The sequence below is a fragment of the Phaseolus vulgaris genome, chromosome 1, assembly GCF_000499845.2.
Source record: "Phaseolus vulgaris cultivar G19833 chromosome 1, P. vulgaris v2.0, whole genome shotgun sequence".
Classification (NCBI taxonomy): domain Eukaryota; kingdom Viridiplantae; phylum Streptophyta; class Magnoliopsida; order Fabales; family Fabaceae; genus Phaseolus; species Phaseolus vulgaris.
Window position 1 is genome coordinate 49,927,266 of NC_023759.2, and position 20,061 is coordinate 49,947,326.

Here is a 20,061-nt window from a genome sequence, read left to right on the forward strand (position 1 = left end):
GAGAAAATCAAACTGAACAATGCCATCCCTTTTAGACAACTCTCTCTGTATATATCAATTGATAAAGTTATTAACTGTGTATTCATATAAATAAATTGTGAAGGTTAGTTATTATTTTTTCCTTGGTGAAGAATTATAGCATAATCCAGGAAAGTGATGGTAGTAATTCAATTCATACTCAGCACCCTCGTTAAAAACTCATTTCTTGAATTTAGTCAGACCAATTCAATTGAAACCAAAGCAAGTACACTCAGTAAGTAGATGTGTAAGATGAACAACTGAACAGACACGCATAGTACAACTGTAAATCATCAAACAATAGGTCCAACCATCAAAATATTAAGGTATAACTCAAGTAAGATCATCCTCCTCAAGTTCTTTCGCTTTCAGCTTTTCCTTCACCCTCAAAAGAAGTGTGGTCTTCCAAGAATCCTGTACAAGTCCATGGACAATGTTGATGAGCTACGGACACTAATACTACTTACGGAATGCAAAAGAAAAGGAAATTAAAAATCAGCAACAAGATCAGGTATGCATTTAAGGCTGGGTTAAGGAAGCAATGATTAATTGGAATTTTAAAATTAAATATGTAGTTTAAAAAACAAAAGGCACATATTTATCGTTGAAGGAAAAGAACCAGGTACATACATGAGTGAAGAAAACAAATTCAAATACATAATACGCAGGAATTTGAAGAGTATCAGAAAACGGAAATTTCACTCTAGGTAATTAAATAAAACTTAAATTTCAGGTGAAATATTTCTATATAATAGCTGTAAATTGGGAATTCAGTTATGATAGATTACGTTTATTCTGTTATAAATTGTGGATAAAATATACAGCGGAAATATTTTTGTTAAACACCACGTAAAGTATTCCTATTTTACAACTTTTGGAGCTTACCAGTGGGGTCATGCTATCAAATTCCTTCACAACATCAGTAAACTTCCCAACATCTTCTTCATCAATAGCAGCAGCAATATCCTACCCACCAGGATTGAAAAAAAAGTCAGTATTACATCTGACAAATGTATGGTTTACTTGTGATGCAGAAGGAAGTTCGAAGAAGTCCAAATATTCTACTTGTCAATTAGAATTTATTATGAAATTCCAAAACTAGTGACCTACCGCCAACAATCTGCATTCACGTGTTCCCGAAAATGTAGGATCTAATTCCTGCAAAATAAATACATATCCAAAAAAATTGAGCAACTAGTAATATGTCCAGTCTCAAGATGCGAATTATTGAAAAACTTAGACCTGATATCGTTCTAATGCATTGGTTATAGCAACAACGTCCCCTTTACAGAGTTGGCAGATGCCAGCATTCAGCAGGTGCCCTTTAACACCGTACTTCAATAAATTACTGTTGAGGGATTGACGAGCTATCTCTTCGTAAATCTCAATTGACTTTTGATACCTAAAGATCATCACATGGAAACAGTTAATATTCAATTTAACATACAAGAAGGTTCTGATAAAGCTGCTTCTGTTTAAAACATAAAGTTTGGATTTCTTAGCAGTTCCCGCTGTAGCTCGTATTGCAAATCATACACAATAACACGTGACCCAGACCAGACATGGCAATGGACTGACGTTTGTTCATTCCAAGTACCTAAGTCAATATATTATGGATTGTGGAAAGAAACATGCAAGAATTCTATAAGATCATAGGCCATTCCAATATTCTCAGTATAAAAAACCTATAGTGACCTAAGGTAATGCTAGACTGAGGACAGTGGGTTAGACAAATAAGGAACTCATCAAAATAAAGACCAGAAAGATTGTTTCCAGAAGAAATTACTAAGTTCTAACCAATTAAAGAATGAATCTGAGTTGAAGAAATATAAATCAGGTCATCACTATAATAATATAGGTACAGTCTGCAGAAAATACAAAATCTTACTGTTCTAACTGAGCAGCAAATTGAGCAACTTTTTGTTTGCATTGGTTAGCAGTAGTCGTCACCTCTTCATTTTGAAAAAAATCAGCTGATTTTTCATAGTAAACAAGAGCCTGATCAATATTCTGTTCAGACTCATACAATTCAGCAATTTCCTGTATTTAAATTGTAAAATAGTGAAACCAAGTTAAAACAAGATAAGAGTAACTCAAGCAAACTCATATACTTCAATGCATTTAATTAAAAATCGAGTTCCATAAGCTGGGATATGAATAAATTTTAAACAATACCAAGGACAAGGGATACCAATACATTATATACCACAGATAACCAAATACGCGTTTGCTAAATATTCTGAAACAAAAATGTAAATATATATGTTTGTGTGTATGTATACCTTTAAATATCTAGCAGCCATAGAGAGTCTTCCAATGTCACAGAAAATGTTTACAGCACGGTCTAAGCAAGATACAGCCTCTGTATTCAAAGAGAGAAAATTGAATTTTAATTGTCTTCTAACTAATTCGAGGAAATAAAGATAGGCTAGAGCAGTTTTGATTTGATTCATGCTTAGGGTTATAATCACAAGTTCCAATCTAATAATTAAAACAGATAAAATAACAAATCAAAATATTGCTATCCAATATAGACAACCATAAAAAGAATGAATCCCTACTTATCCCAGTTAATTTTAATATGCCTTACAAAAAAGATAAAAGTTTGAACCCCTAATTGGAGCTTATCTATACAAATCCGGTATTTTATTTATACATATGGAAAGATTGAACAATGAGATAACAGATGTGTTTCACATATCATATGTCCAGGCATAAATGCAGCAACTGTTTTATATGATCGCATTGATGTCGATACAAAGAAATATTGAGTCTAAAAGGAATTGGCCTTGCTGCGTAGAAAAAAGAAATTGGTTTAAATCATAAATCATAAATGACAAAGAACTCATGCATGCATACCATTTATATTAGTTTTCTTGTAGCAATGTGCGGCATCAACTTGGGCCTGTGCAGCTTCATGCTTGCTTTCCAACTAGAAACAGAAGACGAGACAGCAATGTCACCGCAGACTCAATAGAAAACTAAAGGATGCAAAAGAGATTCAACAGTATAAACCCCACCCCTGGATGATACCTTCAAATGGCAATTTGCCAACTTTAGGTATGTCGCTCCAGCTCTGTCCCCTGAAATGCCACAAAATAGATCAAACCAAGAACAACAAAAAGAACTATTCACTGTTCCATCCTCAATTTCAATGCCAGTAACATTCAAGAAAATAAAGCGAATAAGAAAGTCATCAATGTAAAAGTGAGAACAGTAACAACATAACATAGAGAGTATGGTTAAACAGTCGATAATAGTATCAACCACTTCTTCTGCAACTCTAATTTTTCTATTCGAGTAATTGATCAAACAGAAAAATAGGTCAAAAGTCTTTCCAGTAAAATCAGATAAAAACTAACTGATTAGGGAGAGTTCAGCATACGGAATCGGAAATCGAACACCTAAAATCAACATTCGCCGATTGTGCTAGTTCTAACAACAATAATCAAATTATCATCTGCGCTTAAATTAATTATCGCATAACTGTAACACAGAATGGAATTAAAGAAGAAAAAAGTAGAGAGAAAGAGAAAAAAACATGATTTGGCGAGCTTGAAGGAATTGGCGGCTTTATCGAAGAGATCGGCGGCATCCTCGTACTTGGAGCCAAACAAGCCCCAGCCAGCGAGCTTCTTCTCAGCTTTCTTCTCGAATTCTTCAGCCTTCGACAGCTGATCGGCCATTTTCCCTCCGATCGAAACTGATAGCTATGGATTAATTAAGAGTGTTGCAGAGAATCATAAGCTAAGGAAGAAGATATAAAAGATATTATATCAGACTGTGTTGACGACCAAGTCCAAATCCAAAACCGCAAACGAAGAAAAAACAAGGAAAGCTGCTTAAGGATGAGTTTTGAGAACTGCCAGAGAAGAAGAAGAATTATCAAATTTCGCTTTTTGGAAAAATCGTTTCCTTAATAGCTTTTGGGCCAGCTTGGGCTTTTTTCTTCTATGCTGCGTTTTTCATTCTCCATCCCCATATTTTAATACTGTACCCCCATATAATTCTAAATGACAACTTTGCCCTTATTAAAATGAATGTTGAGAAAATCAGCCATGAAGGAAAGAATGAAAGTCAAACGTGAAGCAGCGACTCGATTCCAGTTGAAGAAAAGCACGAGTACGTAGAGAGTGGAGGGTTTCTAAGTAGAAAGTCACGTCATCATGTTACCCTTGCTTTTGTTCACTTTTTTGGATAGTGAATTTATCTTACATCAATGTTCGACTTTCACGCCATGCACAACAATAAGAACACCACTCTATACGCATGCCATGCACACAAAATCTCTTTGACCACTATGAATGTGTTTGAATGCATGAATGGAGTGCTTCAAACTCTTAATTGAAACAGACTTTTTGCATTGGTTGAGTGGGCTTGGAGAGGTTCGTGGTTAGTAGAGTGGTATGAGAAAGAATTTGGTATTGCATATTTTATATGAGGTTAACATTCATTGAGTTTTGTAGTGTGCATAATCAATTAGCACTGAAGAATAACATAACACTTATTGAAAATAGTTAATAATCGATCATGTGATCTTGTGTAAATATGAGTTTAATCAATTGTGTTACAAAATATCAATTATGTTTTATTTCTAATGAAAGGCATAATTTTGAAACCTTTGAATAATCGATTAGATTGTTTTTAAGACGGAGTGTAATCAATTATGTTTATAACTTTTCCAAATTTTTCAATTTGTGTTTTGAGTGATTTTTGTTTTTTTTAATCAAAATTGTGTTCAAGCACAACTTCATTTATGTGAATAAGTTTGTATTGGCTTCAATATATTTACAGTTTAACTTAAATGTGTTTTTAATTGATATCTTTTAGAAATGATTAGTTGATATGTATTTCAATTTTAGATGTGAATATTTTATTTGAAATTCAATAATTATATTAATAAATTAATTATCTCATATTCTGATAAGTTGTTTCATTAATTTATTATTGTATTTCTGAAGAAAAAAATTGATGAAATATAAATTTTTATTTTAGTTGACATTAATTTAAATTACAGATGTGGATTTTTTTTAAAATACTATTATTAATATAAATTAATTTTGTCTTATTTATCAAAATTGATTATATACATTATTTAAAAATAGAAATATTAATATAGTAATCAATTTTTGTTTTCTATTTTTAGATTATTCTTGTATTTTTTTAGATTCTTTTGTTTACAAAAGTATTCTCTTAATATTTAATTGTTTATAAAAAAATATTTAAAATTAATATTTTGAAAGAATGGAAATATAAACTGCATTTCCCCTATCCAATCATTACATATATTAATTTAGATATGTTTTATTAGTTTAAGATATTATATACTTTTAAGATCGATTTATATATGTATACAATTTTTAATATACTAATTAAAAGTAAAAATTGAATCTAACGTTGGATTATTATTATTAATTATTAATATTAGTGGGAATATAGGCACGACGCCTATGTATTCACATTTTTTTTTGTTTTATCATTACAAAACACATGGAAAATCATTAAGTAATAAACCAAAAATTCATCTTCAATTGTTCAATCAACATTATTCATGAAAAATATTATATACAAAAGAAGAAAATATAATGAAATATGTTTCTCTTTTCTTTGTCTTAGACCGGTAGAGCGACTTAGTCAAATCGTTCATATCATTTACCACCACCGTCAACCACTTCCCCTTCATATCATACATCATCGGTACACTTTTATATGAGACATTTTTTTTCCTTTCAAATTTTTATTCAATGAACAAAATCTTCTTCTTTTTTTTCTTTAATAGTTATGTTATAAGTTTGATTAAATTATTATCTTCGTGTATTTTATGACGTTATTTGTGTCAATCCAATAATAACAATATTGTCATCATACAATACCAAATACATACATAAATTCAAACATTGCATTTTCATCTTCTACTTTATAATTGGAAAACAACATTTACTGGTTGGTTTCGTGGTTCTAGAAGAAAACTACGACTTCTCATATTTTGAATTTTGAATATGAAAATAGAAAACGAAAAGGTATTTGATGAGATAAAAGTGAAGATGAACGGGAGAAAAATATGCAATTGTGCAATACTCCTCAACAAGTCTCACTTTACACCGTTTAATTTTGAATTTAAAAATAGTTTTATCTCTTCCCTTATCCTTTTTGAGATATAACATTAAAACTGATCACAAAATTACAAATATATATATATATATATATATATTTATATTTTTAAAATAATAAAATAAAATAACAGTTAAAGATGATAATTCTATTTATATATAGGTATAATGATGTTTTTTATAACTTTTAGAATTATATATAACTTTAAATGTGATGGATTTAAATATAAATATATAATAAAAGTTAAATTTATAATTAAATGATATAAAAAAATATTAAAATTATAATGATTATAAAAAAATTTATAATTTATGAATGTATCATTACCATTATATTATTTTGGTAATAAGAGAGTAAAAATAAAGTCTGATGGCATTTAATATAAGTTGTAACTTGGTTTATTTGATGAAGTAAACCATTAGCTACTGTGCTTTAAACTTTCCAAATAGTAAATTGTGGCAGCAAAATCAACCTGAATCATGCTGTGACACCTTTATAAATAAGGAAAGGGGAACTGTCATTATTCTCACAAATCAAAACCATTCAAAGCCAAACAGCCAATTACCCAGCTGTTCATTCTCCGATCCGATAGTTTCTTCTCCGCCATGTCTCCGGCAGTCGGAGCCAGCGTCCCACTATTGGGGGAATCCAACAGAGCGATGACGCCGGCGTCCGTCTCCGGCGCGGTGTTCAACGTGGCGACGAGCATAGTCGGCGCCGGAATTATGTCAATTCCGGCAATCATGAAGGTTCTCGGAGTGGTTCCCGCTTTCGCCATGATTATCGTCGTGGCCGTGCTCGCGGAACTCTCCGTCGAGTTCCTCATGCGCTTCACGCACTCCGGCGAAACGAGGACATACGCCGGCGTCATGAGGGAAGCGTTCGGGTCGCCGGGAGCGTTGGTCGTGCAAGTTTGCGTCATCATCACCAACGTTGGGGCCTTAATTCTCTACCTTATCATCATCGGTAGCAGAACCCTTTCCCTTTATTTTTCTTCCTTTTGAAATTATTAAAAAATAGGGGGGAAATATGAACTTTGCCTGGTTTTTGGTCACATTCACTTTGTTTAGTAGTTCATTTTTTTTTTAATTTTTCTTTTTTAATATATATATTAAACTAATGAGTTATTTCCATTAATGTTTGGGCTTTAATTGTTTTGAAGCAATCGAAGTTAAGGATCTAGATTTTCTTTAAGTACTCATAATTGTTAAATTAGATACAGATCGAAGCACTCGTAATTTATTTCAATAAATTTAATTTTAAAATTCGTATTCAAAATGGATGATTGCTGAATGAAGGATTTAACATGGGAAATCTATTTCCGGAATGTACATCTCAATTTTTGGTGTATGCAATGGATAGAAGAACGATACAGAAAAGGAAAAGTGGCCTGATAGGAAATAAAGATAAACATAGCATGAAAATATAGTAAAAAGAAAATGAAAGAAAAAATAGCTGAATTGTAATTATTGCCTTTGTTGAACTACAGGGGATGTGCTATCTGGAAAGCAAGATGGAGGTGAAGTGCATCTGGGTATTCTGCAACAGTGGTTTGGAATTCATTGGTGGAATTCCCGGGAATTTGCTCTTCTCTTCACTTTGGTCTTCGTCATGTTTCCTTTGGTATTGTACAAACGTGTAGGTCAGTGTCAACAATCTAATTCTTTGCACGATTTCTTGTATTTGGAATTGAAGAGTTTCAGTTTTGTTTCCATTGGTATTGTACAAACGTGTAGGTCAGTGTCAACAATCTAATTCTTTGCAAGATTTCTTGTATTTGGAATTGAAGAGTTTCAGTAACTAACGTGTGTTTTTGCTTTTGGTGTTTTGGAACTGGTAGAGTCCTTGAAGTACAGTTCTGCAGTGTCAACTTTCCTTGCAGTGGCATTTGTTGGCATATGTTGTGGGTTGGCTATTTCTGCACTGGTGCAAGGAAAAACACAAACTCCTAGATTGTTTCCTCGGTTGGACTACCAAACCTCATTCTTTGATCTGTTTACTGCAGTTCCCGTTGTTGTCACAGCCTTCACATTTCATTTTAACGGTAATGGACCCAATCACTATGCTAATTCTTGTTGAAGGGCATGCCCAGAAAATTTCGGTGCTGATGGTTGATTTTACTTGCAGTGCATCCAATTGGGTTTGAGTTTGCCAAGCCATCTCAAATGACAACAGCAGTTCGATTAGCATTATTGCTTTGTGCTGTGATCTACATTTCAGTAGGCTTATTTGGGTACCTATTATTTGGGGATTCAACACAATCAGACATTCTCATCAATTTTGACCAGAGTAATGACTCTGTGGTTGGTTCCTTGTTCAGTACTTTGGTCCGTGTAAGCTATGCACTCCACATCATGCTGGTCTTTCCTCTCTTGAACTTCTCTTTGAGATCCAACATAGATGAAGTTCTCTTCTCCAATAAGCCTATGCTAGCCACAGACAACAAAAGATTCATGATCCTCACTTTGGTGCTGCTTGTATTCTCCTACCTTGCTGCTATAGCAATCCCAGATATTTGGTACTTCTTTCAGTTTCTTGGATCATCATCCGCAGTGTGCCTTGCCTTCATTTTCCCCGGCTCTATTGTTTTACGGTAATCTAGCATTTGACTTCTGATTAAGTAGAGACAAACTAAAAATTGCATTGGTCAAAAACTAAATAATCCAGTGCCTTATTTTTCTTTGTTACTAATTTCAGGGATGCATATGGTATATCAACAAAAAGGGACAAAATTATCGCACTGATAATGATTATACTAGCCGTGGTGACAAGTGTGCTTGCCATCTCCACCAACATATACAATGTTCTCAGTAGCAAGTCATAAAAACTGGTTCTCATTTCTCCCCTACTATTGTTTTTTGTTTTTTTATTTATAAAAAAAATGAATTGGTGAGAGTGGGTGTGGCCGGGGAGAAAGACAATAGTAGTCGCATTTGATTGCTGTGGCCATTCCATTACATTTGTAGTTTGGATTCCTTGTTGTTTACCATAGAATTCATGTATGATAATGATGTATTTTGAGTAGCATTGCTTTGTAAATAACCATATATATATTATTAAAGGAATGGGATTCAGAGGTCCACAACATTGTGCGGTGCAAGGATTGCAAGATCGATGTTCTCTGGTTGGGGAACTGTTCTGATTGTTTGAATGATCAACATTTGGCACATAGTTAAACTTTTTCAGTGATGTAACACCCCTTTCACTATCGTCTCTCTCGCTGTCGTGTCATGCTCATCAAGAGACCAAGAACGAAGGCTGTAGAATTACGCTTATCCAAAATAAAAATAAAAAATCTTTGATCACAGCTTCTTAGGCCGGTGGAAAGTGGCACAATTAATATACACACATGGAAAATACAGAGCAAATAAATTATAATTAAATAAAAAATGCTATCAAATCCAAAGTTAGGTACGTGCTGAGTTATTTTATCCACAACAGTGTATTATTTATAAGATTTCCCTCATGTGAGGATAACGATTTGTGCAGTGTCAACAATGAAATGTAATTTTTAAGCAATCGGGTCAAACGCCATTCCTAATGTTGAATATTTTCTTTTAAATAATATGGTCCATGCCTTGCAGTATATAGTGACAAAAACTTCTAAAGATGTGAAGTCCAAAATTTGTAATTACCCCAATTTGAACACGTGACACACTGACACATACGTATGTATTTTTAAAATAAGTTATGCGAAAGATATGCAATTATTGATGGCACGTAGTGCGATAGATATGAAGATCCATCGTGTTATCTTTCTTGTTCATAGTATTAAGTTTTCATGACACACATTTTAAAAAATATAATATAAATTAATGAAATTAAATTATTTCAACCGATTTTATTAATTAATATAAAACTATTGTTTTCGAGTATTAAGTTCAAAGAAAACCGTGACAATGAATAAGGAGATTTCAAATTTAAATATACCAAAATATATCACTGGGTCACGTGTATAAAGTTTCACACAAGAAAAATAAAATAACGAGCAGCATTTTAATTATACCGATGAATACATTCATTTGCATGAAATATAAGTGAATGAATTGTTAAACGACTTCATAATAAATTAATATTATAAAAAATTACTCATTCATAAGAAATCGTGTGAAAAATAAGATTTACAAGAAATCATAAGAAAGTTTGATATTGATTTTTTTTTTCAGTTATTCATTCGTTCATAATTTTTTCAAATATTTTCCATTATGTTTGTCATTTTGTGTTCAAATATTGATTTAGTTTCATAGTTTTTTAAATAAAAGAATCTAATGAGCCTAGAGTATTCTATCAATAAAAAAAAAGGTTAAAAAATAGTTTTAACTTGCAAAAAAACTTATATCATTTTCTTTATTTCCTTTTCTTATAAAAACTTATTGAAATCATTCAGATTAGAATATATTATATATTATCATTTCATCTATGTAAACAGTGATATATATGGTCTTTCTGCAAAGATTGGAGATGGAGCATCATTCAGAGCTTGGTAAGATAAATGGATCGTAAACATGTCTTTGATCATAAATTGCACACTTGAATTGACAAGGAATATCTGGTAGAGGTACAAATCCTGTATGTATATTCTGATGATTAATTTTCTTTTTCACAAATATCCTTTGTTCAAAAACATCCATGATCAAAGATGTAAGGTTCGCTAGCTGACCCTGAACAATTTAAATAGCAACCTATGATTAAAGATGAAGGTCATGTTTTACTAGAAATTGCATACATTCAATAATGACTTTGTATGATCAACCATATATACTCTTAGAGTTTTATCAAGATTGACATAACAATGGTTTAAGTTTAACAATGCAGTGTTAGCCTAATATACTGGTACAGTTTTATCAAGATTGACATAATAATGAGTAACAAATCGCAATTGACAAGTGAATAAAACAAAATAACAGTAGAATTGTGATCTTTATTGGATTTAGCCAAAGGATTACACAATAACTTCTATTACTCTTCCCCAAAAATGTTTTGGTTGCCAGATTACTCTCTCCTATAGTAATATTTCATGCTCCAACGAAAAAAAACAAACAAAAAGAGGTATGTACCTCAAGTAAAGTCATGATGGCACATCATATCTCAGATCTTGGAACCTTTTCATCAAGCTCAACTTGAAACCCTCAACTTCTGCATCCTCAAGTGAATTTGGTGCAGATCTGATTATTGAAATTGCCCCGGCATTATGCATGGATGCTAGAGCTTCATCTATAACAATGAAGTGTTTTATGTCAATCGAAAGGAAACAAAAAATATTAGTACTAACTAGCAGTACTTTTTTGGTTATACAGTTGCATATATTTCAACTTCATAATGTTATTTGAACTGGGTTCTTAATAATCAAAATATTGACATATAATGTCCCAAAATAATGGATAAAATTTAAGTTATCTTTCATCGTTAAAAGCCCATATCTATTGAATAAGAACGACAGAAACTGAAAACATATAGAAGTTTTTTAAGCTTCTTAATTCTTATCACACTTCTGGTGTACTATTTAGAGCAACAAAAGTACTTTCGGTCTCAATAATCTACCATTCCAACAACACGATAATAAGTGTATTTTTTTAAAAAGTTTACTCAGAACACGTAAATAAAAATACTTAAAGAATTATGATTCCACCTGAGTGTGACAGTGCATCAAGAGCTTGTAATGCTGCTTTTCGTGTCCGATCATCCTTAGCTGTGGCTAACATATTTAAGAGTTCTTGAGCTCCACCCATCTCAATTATCTTCTTCCTTCTTTCATCTTGCGAGCAAAAATCAAACGATGTTGGGTATAAACAACTTATGCAGGGACAAAAGACTTTAGAAAGTAATGTATCACCGTGTTTCATCTTTAGTCAGTTTCATGAAATACCTATACATTGAGAAACTACAGATAAATAAGCAGTTTTATAGTGCAAAAGCTAGTTAAATCGCATTGAGGTAATTTTTCCTTAACAGAGTAAAACTCAGTTGTGGATCACGACAAAAATAGTATAACTGACAACAAGGTAACTTTGTTAGGTGTAAGTTGTTTACACAGATGCTGCTCAATTAAAGAATCAGTAACTATTAAACCATCAGTTCAAAGCCAAAATTTCAATCTATATTAACTCTTTCAAAATCTCCCTTCAACCATAATTTTGTCATCTCAAGAATAAGCTGAGATTAATACTAAATTACTAAACGTCAGTAGTGTAAAGCCCAAGGATAATGACAATATGCTTGTAGCAATAATAGGAATCTGATCTAGAAAACAACTATCTACCCTAATGTGCAAATGACTAAGAATTAATAAACCACTAAGTGCTTCAACACTTGTCATGTACCAAAGAAGTATGGATCATAAAGTACCGATAGCAATTGATAGGAAAACTTACCATCTATTGCAAAACGAGTTAATCTAGAAGCTCCCACCCTTTTGAACAAGGGATCCCTGACACGCAAAAGCGAAACAGACTGTTGCATCAAATTTTCTCCTGAAAATTTGTATTTCAACAACACTGTAAGGCTAGAACAACCAAAAGCAAATAAAGGCTAGTATTTCAACAACACTGTAAGACTAGAACTACCAAAAAGCAAATAAAGGCTTTACAAGTTGAAATTGTTGGAGGAATACCCATATAAGGGAAGAAATGGTATCCTGCCATCCCTGCAGTCACAAAAAATATCGTCTTCAATACCCATCCAACTTTCCTCTCAGCTTCTTCCTCAATCGATAGCTCCTCTGAAAATCAAAACAGCTATAAGTGAAACCGTGCAACATAATTGCAGTTCAAATAAAGAAGACAGAAATTGAATTAGAAAAAGAAATCACTTTCTTTGTATTTTACAATGCCAGATTTTGCCTCAATGATTTATCCCAGAATCCACAAAAACAGCATCATGTTACCTACCATTTACTGCTAGAAACATACAAGTACAAATTTCTACTTATTATTTATTTCTAACAATAAAATAGTCCTGTAAATTCAGGGCTTTCATAGAATGACAAATTGGTCATAACTTCTTAACTCTTTGTTCCGAAATACCGATGGAAAAAAAGGTGATACCTTTACCACTATATGATGAAAAATTGCGAGATCGTGTATTGACCCCAATTTTTCTTCTGTATAAATACTGCAAAAAAATAAAAGGGTAGCATAGAAAATGAATTAGCTAGTGGGTACTTACGACCCAGAAGACAAACATCAACACGAAACATAGATTGAACTTGAAAATGTTTTTCTTTCTTATAAAAAGATGGATCATAAAATAGATAGTTAAACTTGAACAGAGTCAAACACAAGGATTAGAGAAATGATTACACTAGAGAACCGAGCTGCTAGGGCGCGCATTGTGCTGAAGCTCACAATTCTCACTAACTGTTCTTCCTCAAAAATCAGATGGCACTACAGAATCCGAACCAAATGTGTTATCCGGGTCGGGTTCCGAATAAATGACGCTATTGCTAGGCCCAACCGGGACTTCAGATGAATTAGAGATTTTAGCCCACGATCTATTTGGGTAAGGAGCTATTGCTATTTATACCCAAAATTTTCTTCTTCCACCAATTCAAACATTTTTTTTTATCTTTTATACTGATGAATACAAAAGGCACCAATCCAGAAGGTAAAAAGTGCAAAAAATAATATTTTAATCGAGGAAAGCACTTGTACAATTCAAACCCTTTTTTTTGGCACTTCTATGTATAATTCATATTTATAAATTTAAATAAAATTACATTTCAAAGTACAAAGTTTCTACTAACATTTCAATATTGATGAAGAAGATACTTAAATAAATATACACCCTAGAACCTCTTATTTAAAAATAAAACTCCTTGTAATAATTTCACTGTATTTTTTGCTAACAATTTTTTGTCCATAAATAAAAACTCATAAGCATGAATTTATATAAATATGAATGATTATAATCGAATATACTCATATAACTTATAAACCTAATATTATTATTTAAAACTCACTAGACATAATGATTATTATTATATTTAACATTAAAATATCATACAAAATATATTTTTTCTAAGTTTGGGATGAAAACAAAAGAAGTTTGTAGTGTAACACCAGGAACACAACTGATCCAGGACTCAATTAGAAGTAAAGGAGGAAAGAAGAGTGTTGGTTTAAAATGGAGATGATATCAAAATGGACTTTAAGCTTAACTCAACCCCATAAAACTGGCTCATAGAGTTGAGGTTTGCACTCACTTATATACAATGAAAAACTCTAATTTTTAATCGATGTGAGATCTCCAACAAAGGAGAGCGAAACCAAAGACAATAACCCTTATTTTCTCATACACTCATACAAGTGAAAAAAAGAAGTGGTATATTTTAATTTAGAAAGAGTGAAAACATATTTATGGAAGACATTCATTATTTATTTGGGTAAAATAGATGGAAGTGAATTGGAATTGAATAGTATGATCTAAATTTCACTTTCATGAGGGAAAGGAAAACAAAAGAATGTGTTGTATGAAAAGAAAGGTAGGATGGCTCGTGTGGAGAGAGAGTGAAAAAGAGACAAAGTTTGATTGGTGGTGATTGAAGAGAGATCGCACAGCTTTAAATTTCCCCGTGAGAAGTGTTTGGATGCATTCCAAATTCAGAACTTAGCATCCACCCTCTCATTTCTTCCTTCTTTCGATGCCATTTGAGCCACCTCATCATTCTCCATATCTCTCTGCTTAAATTCCAAATATTTAATCACTTACACGTGCAAAATTATACCTCACTCAACTTCAATATCATTACGTAAACCATCTTCATATGCTTCACTCTTATCAAACCAATTCTTAGACACATTAAGCATCAAATTGCAAAAGGGTATTTCTGGAAGTTCACTCAGAATAATTCATATAGATTTGAGAGCCCATCTCCTCTTTTAAAACACCCTACAGAGACCTCTATCAGCATATACTTCATAGCATAACAAAATTAAGCACTTATAGAGAGCACAAAATGGTTTCTAAAGAGCAAAAGAGAGCAGCACTGCATCAGAAGCTGCAACTACTTCGTTCTCTTACTAACTCTCATGCTGTAATTCCTTGCATTATTTTCTCTATCTTTCATTATTTTATTTTCTCACTGAAAATTCACTCCACATTGTTATCCTCCCTTCTGTTCCACCTTCATTCTTTATCAGTTCTTCAATACCATGGATTCCTCTTTACTTGGTTACTTAATCTCCCACACACAGAGTTCTTGCTATCTGCATTGTCTTCTATATATTGTCTTCTATATATGTATTGCATGTATGTTATCATTATTTCGATTGAAGCACATACTTGTTAAAATGAAGATTGTTTAATATCTCGTTCAAGATATTATATAGTCTTTTTTTTATCAGCAATTAACAATGTATACATATAAACAAGGATAAGAAGAATATTATATAGTCCTTAAGCATTTGTCTTATTAACCCATGCTTATATCCGTACTGAACTTACGCTTTGAGATGATGAATTACCTGATAGTTTTTGTTATTTTGCTGGGTGGTGGCAGCTAAACAAAACCTCGATCATAATAGATGCTTCAAAGTATATCCAAGAGTTAAAGCAAAAGGTGGAAGAATTGAATCAAGACGTAGCCAATGCACAGACTTCAACTGACCAAAATTCTTCGCCCATGGTATTTTCTCAATCACTGTAAAATTTAACAACATATATATATGTGTTCAGTTCAAAGTTAATCTGATTTTTTTTTTTGATTGGAATTGCATTTTCTGGATGGACATAAACAGGTTACAGTAGAAACCACGGAAAAGGGTTTTCTTATTAATGTTTTTTCAGCAAAGAGTTGCCCTGGTCTGTTTGTTTCCATATTGGAGTCATTTGAAGAGATGAGTCTTAACGTGCTTGAAGCTAGGGCTACTTGTATCGACACGTTTCGATTTCATGCTGTTGGAGAAAAGGTAAGACACAATATTTTGTAACCATGAATTTAACACGACCTTACAAAACAACAACTTCCAAATCGACTACTATACCATAGATGCTTTCTAAGCCAGTTCATTATATCATTCAGTGTCTCTCTTTTTCCCTCTAGTTACTCCATATTTTTGTAGGTCACATGCCTTGTCCTTATGCATATAATTAACAATTTCTCTTCTACCTGTTAGTCTCTCTCTCATCCTTTTTTGAAGAAAAGGATGAGGGACCACGTTGCTGTGATTTAAATGTTTTCTTGGTATTTTAAACTATAATTAACCATGTAGAATCTTATATTTCGTTAATTACTGGGTTAATACAAACAGAAGCTCGTTTGGCTATAATGTTGAAGTTACTAAAATATTTTCAGGTTTAGAATATTGTCTCATTCTCTCTATGTTTTCATGCATAGAATAATGACAGAAAGTATTGTGACTTGTGCAGAATGAAGAACAAGGTAAGAATATTGATGCAGGAGCAGTGAAACAGGCAATCGGACAAGCAATACAGAATTGGAGCCAAAATGCTGACTAAAAGTAATAAAATGTCAGCTTTTACATTTATGTTATTTGTATCTTGCGTGTGCATTTTCTTTGATTAGTTTACGCATTTTCTTCCATTAGACCTAACTTGTAGTTTTGTTGATCAAGGAATCAATCGAGCTTCTGTGAAGCATTCCTAGAAATATCTAAATCTTCACATGTTCATGTGTGGTATGTTAGAGTTTCACAACTTGAAAATTTTCTTACTTCAAATCGTGCGCAAGTGCTTTTGTGTGTAAGAAACAAAATTTTGGGGCAAAGTGTACGGTTGAATGTGTATGATCCAGTGATAGAGATAAACGTGAAACGACACAGTACAGAAACAATAAGAAAATGAAGTCCCCACTTTTTGAGGGATAAAACGAATGAAGTACTACAAAACTAAAGGAGAGAAGTGACCTTGCTGGTTCAAATCGTGCACACACTCAAGGTTCACACTAGTTTGCACCATGCAAATAAAGGGATCACTTAATATATGATCTTCCTCAGAAAAAAATCATAAAGGAAAAAAAAAGTAGATCATTAATTTCATTTCGAAATATCATTTTCGGTTCTATTCAGTCCAATAATAAAAAATTATTAGTATTTAATGTAGTTTTTATTAATAATAAAATTTATAAAATAAATTCTAAATTAATATCTAATATTAAATATTATTATTTTAACTAATAACTATTTTAGATTATAAATTAATTATTAATTTAATTAAATAGTAATTTAGAATTTAAAGTGGTTAGTAATTATAAACTAGTTTCCTTACTATATCAATTTATAAACTATTTTTTAATAAACTTTTAATAATTGAAACTACATTATATTTTTTTAATTTATAAAATAGTATCTAATTTAATTATGACTAATTAGTATTTATTAACTAAAATCTGATTGGTAAAATATTAATATCTAACTAGATATCAATTTAGAAATTAATTTAATTTTTTTTTCGATAATAGAAATTATTTTAGATATTAATATTTGTTTAGTCTATTAAATAATATCTAATTTAATTAATAATAATTACTTATTTTTTGTATTAATTTTTTATTTAATTTAATTTCCTGTTTACATTGTAAGAAAATTATTAAATAAAAATTAGTGTTAAAAAAATAATTATCACTATATTTACTAATTATTTTTCATCTTTAATATTGATTTCTATTTAATAATATATTAAATTTTTATTTAATAATTTTTTTAGTGTTAATAATTGCTTCCTCGTCTATTTAGTGGATTCAAATAGTTTTACCCTAATATAAAGGTGTTTGAATAACAATGTTAAAGATATTATGTGATTAATTTTTGCAGCCAAGGAAATGTTTTACTCTCAAAATTAAAATTTGTTTTAAAGTCATAAAATTTGAGTTTTTGTATCTTTATTTAACAACTTCAGGCTTAATAAATATCACATTCTACCATATTAACTAAAGAATAAAAAAAAGTAATTTATGTTGTGGAGTTAGATTGAAATGTACATTATTATGATAATAATTTATGATAAAAGAGTGGGTAGGACCTTATCACATGCAGTGTTACAGGGTAGAGCGATCATGTCAATGCAGCATTTTTGTGCAGGAATGGGAGGCCCATTGTTGCAGTACTGACTCTTATATCAGTGGGAATTTCTTCACTAAATGCTAAATCCAGCAACAAAGCTCCTGACAAAATCCATCTCCTCCATTCGTAGATTGATTGTGTTGTGTCCTTCAAATCTGACGTCCAATTTGTAAGGCTTCATCAACATATATATAATTCATTTTGCAATTTTTTCATCATGTTTTCTTTAAGGGGGGGAAACAAAGAATCAATTTCTTTACACAGTAACATCAAAGGTTATAGATATCACAAGATTATGTTTTTTGTTGCATGCATGCATGCTCGATTATACATGACATCTGGCTTGTTAACATAGATGATAGATGTTCACATTTAGTTTGCTCATGGTGTTATCTTGGTAGAGGAGCTTGCATTATAGGTGAAAGCAATTCAACTCCAACTATGGCTATGTTATAAATTATATATATATGTATCAAATATGCACATCTATGAGGTATATTACATAAGGTACTTAGAGCTGTGTATTATGTTGCGCCTTTAAGTAATAGTATTATTTGACTTGTTGTAGAATGGAGGAGAATCCTAGTTTGTGTTTTGCTGGTAGCAAGGAATTTTTTCCATCGATTTATTAACCGTAAAATATTGTCAATTGTTTTGGAGGAAAAATGATGTGTAGAGTTTGAAGGGTCAAAGTTCTTAGGTTGATCTACTAGGAGAGAAGAATCAATGTGAAGGAAATGAATATTTGCTGATAAAAAAAAAGGAAATCAACATTGTTGGAATTCAAAGATGGAAGTGGTTTGAGGTTGTGGTTCGGACTTTTGTACGAGGTTCTTCTGTTTTTTTTAGAACTTCTTATTTAGAATGCTAACTAAGGTTTTGAATGTCATATATTGTCTTTATAAAATTTTAGATTTATGTTTGATGAGTTATTATTTTCTAAAGTTTTATTAGTTGGATATGTAGAAGTAGATGATATTTTTATAATCTATTGTATAAGAGTTGAAGTATCCTGAAATACTTTTTATTATTTTATTTTATTTTATTTTTTCATGCTGATAAAAAAAATGGGGTGGATGGCTGTTTTAGTTTAAGAAAGAGATTGAGATGGAAGGAACAGAAAAAAAAAATTGTTGTTACTAGATTCAAAATGCATTAAACTTTAACATGTTTTTAATTCTTATAAAATTAGCGAATTTTAATTGGTTTTATAGGAGAAAATTGTTCTTATTTTCTCTAAATTGATTTTTTTTCTTGTATTATATTAATTATTTATGTGCTAAATAATATATTAAATGGTCAATTTATCTGATAAATATTAATATAATATCAGTATGTGTCATTTAAAAAAAATTATAAATAAATATTATTCATTATTTTAAAGTAAATATTAAAATTAAAAACAGTGATTTAAAATGTTTGAAAGAATAAAAAAAATATTTTAAGAGAATTAAAAGTAAAATTTAAATATTTTATAAAATACTGGAAAATGTTATTTCAAGTTTTATAAAAAATTGTAGAAATTAAAATAAAATTCACTAGCTTTACAAAAGTACAAATATATTTAAATAACAAAAAAATAAGTCGCTCTGTTGCCTTACAGTCTTTGATGGGCTTAATACTGGTTGGGTCAGATTCTGCTAGAGACCATTTCTTTCTATACCCTCCTAGTTTCCATGTGAATTACATTATCTGAATTTTTTTTATATAAAATATTTTTAAATGGTGTAATCTAAACAAAAATTCATGAAAAAAATACTTTTGATTGTATAATTTAAAAGTAAAAAAGATTTTAGATTGTATAATTTAAAATTTGAGAATGACTTTTACATTATGCAATCTGAAAGTTTTATTTATACAAAAAAAATTACTTATAAATTAAACTATAAGTCAATTTTTTTTTCAGATTATACAA

The 20,061-nt window shown here is 31.1% G+C and overlaps 4 protein-coding genes across 5 annotated transcripts; 2 read left to right on the top strand and 2 right to left on the bottom strand.

Annotated features, from left to right (window-relative positions):
- Positions 1-190: 190 nt before the first annotated feature.
- Positions 191-3,975, bottom strand: LOC137815139 (alpha-soluble NSF attachment protein 2). The gene is made up of 9 exons (XM_068618198.1): positions 3,560-3,975; positions 3,052-3,101; positions 2,878-2,950; positions 2,301-2,380; positions 1,907-2,058; positions 1,261-1,420; positions 1,129-1,176; positions 904-984; positions 191-432 (listed from the first exon to the last, which is right to left on the bottom strand). The coding sequence occupies exons 1-9, from the start codon at positions 3,702-3,704 to the stop codon at positions 352-354; spliced, it is 870 nt and encodes a 289-aa protein (XP_068474299.1). The 5' UTR covers positions 3,705-3,975; the 3' UTR covers positions 191-351.
- Positions 3,976-6,517: 2,542 nt separating this feature from the next.
- On the top strand, positions 6,518-9,218 carry LOC137815140 (amino acid transporter AVT6C-like). Its single transcript, XM_068618199.1, has 5 exons — positions 6,518-7,095; positions 7,619-7,771; positions 7,970-8,173; positions 8,257-8,722; positions 8,827-9,218. The coding sequence occupies exons 1-5, from the start codon at positions 6,735-6,737 to the stop codon at positions 8,951-8,953; spliced, it is 1,311 nt and encodes a 436-aa protein (XP_068474300.1). The 5' UTR covers positions 6,518-6,734; the 3' UTR covers positions 8,954-9,218.
- A 1,404-nt stretch (positions 9,219-10,622) lies between these two features.
- On the bottom strand, positions 10,623-13,578 carry LOC137815120 (uncharacterized). 2 transcript variants are annotated; one of them, XM_068618167.1, is made up of 7 exons: positions 13,428-13,578; positions 13,173-13,239; positions 12,740-12,847; positions 12,501-12,599; positions 11,759-11,884; positions 11,187-11,343; positions 10,623-10,790 (listed from the first exon to the last, which is right to left on the bottom strand). In XM_068618167.1, the coding sequence occupies exons 1-6, from the start codon at positions 13,455-13,457 to the stop codon at positions 11,198-11,200; spliced, it is 576 nt and encodes a 191-aa protein (XP_068474268.1). In that variant the 5' UTR covers positions 13,458-13,578; the 3' UTR covers positions 10,623-10,790; positions 11,187-11,197. The 2 variants fall into 2 exon arrangements, with proteins under 2 accessions (XP_068474268.1, XP_068474267.1); XM_068618166.1 differs by lacking the exon at positions 10,623-10,790 and having other exon boundaries at positions 11,031-11,343.
- A 1,425-nt stretch (positions 13,579-15,003) lies between these two features.
- LOC137815121 (transcription factor bHLH61-like) lies at positions 15,004-16,735 on the top strand. Its single transcript, XM_068618168.1, has 4 exons — positions 15,004-15,160; positions 15,626-15,751; positions 15,864-16,034; positions 16,495-16,735. The coding sequence occupies exons 1-4, from the start codon at positions 15,083-15,085 to the stop codon at positions 16,582-16,584; spliced, it is 465 nt and encodes a 154-aa protein (XP_068474269.1). The 5' UTR covers positions 15,004-15,082; the 3' UTR covers positions 16,585-16,735.
- The last annotated feature ends 3,326 nt before the right edge of the window (positions 16,736-20,061 follow it).

What these genes read in the sequence shown, in the direction of transcription:
- LOC137815121 (XM_068618168.1), top strand. Translation starts at nt 15,083, where the DNA reads ATGGTTTCTAAAGAGCAAAAGAGAGCAGCACTGCATCAGAAGCTGCAA. An exon ending in CTCTTACTAACTCTCATGCT is followed by an intron (nt 15,161 to 15,625) that starts GTAATTCCTTGC and finishes GGGTGGTGGCAG; the next exon opens with CTAAACAAAACCTCGATCAT. An exon ending in TTCATGCTGTTGGAGAAAAG is followed by an intron (nt 16,035 to 16,494) that starts GTAAGACACAAT and finishes TGACTTGTGCAG; the next exon opens with AATGAAGAACAAGGTAAGAA.
- LOC137815120 (XM_068618167.1), bottom strand. Translation starts at nt 13,457, where the DNA reads ATGCGCGCCCTAGCAGCTCGGTTCTCTAGT. An exon ending in TTCATCATATAGTGGTAAAG is followed by an intron (nt 12,848 to 13,172) that starts GTATCACCTTTT and finishes TTTGATTTTCAG; the next exon opens with AGGAGCTATCGATTGAGGAA. An exon ending in CCATTTCTTCCCTTATATGG is followed by an intron (nt 12,600 to 12,739) that starts GTATTCCTCCAA and finishes ACAAATTTTCAG; the next exon opens with GAGAAAATTTGATGCAACAG.
- LOC137815140 (XM_068618199.1), top strand. Translation starts at nt 6,735, where the DNA reads ATGTCTCCGGCAGTCGGAGCCAGCGTCCCACTATTGGGGGAATCCAAC. An exon ending in TCTCTACCTTATCATCATCG is followed by an intron (nt 7,096 to 7,618) that starts GTAGCAGAACCC and finishes GTTGAACTACAG; the next exon opens with GGGATGTGCTATCTGGAAAG. An exon ending in CTTCACATTTCATTTTAACG is followed by an intron (nt 8,174 to 8,256) that starts GTAATGGACCCA and finishes TTTTACTTGCAG; the next exon opens with TGCATCCAATTGGGTTTGAG.
- LOC137815139 (XM_068618198.1), bottom strand. Translation starts at nt 3,704, where the DNA reads ATGGCCGATCAGCTGTCGAAGGCTGAAGAATTCGAGAAGAAAGCTGAG. An exon ending in TGGCTGCTAGATATTTAAAG is followed by an intron (nt 2,059 to 2,300) that starts GTATACATACAC and finishes ATTTAAATACAG; the next exon opens with GAAATTGCTGAATTGTATGA. An exon ending in TTTGCTGCTCAGTTAGAACA is followed by an intron (nt 1,421 to 1,906) that starts GTAAGATTTTGT and finishes GATGATCTTTAG; the next exon opens with GTATCAAAAGTCAATTGAGA.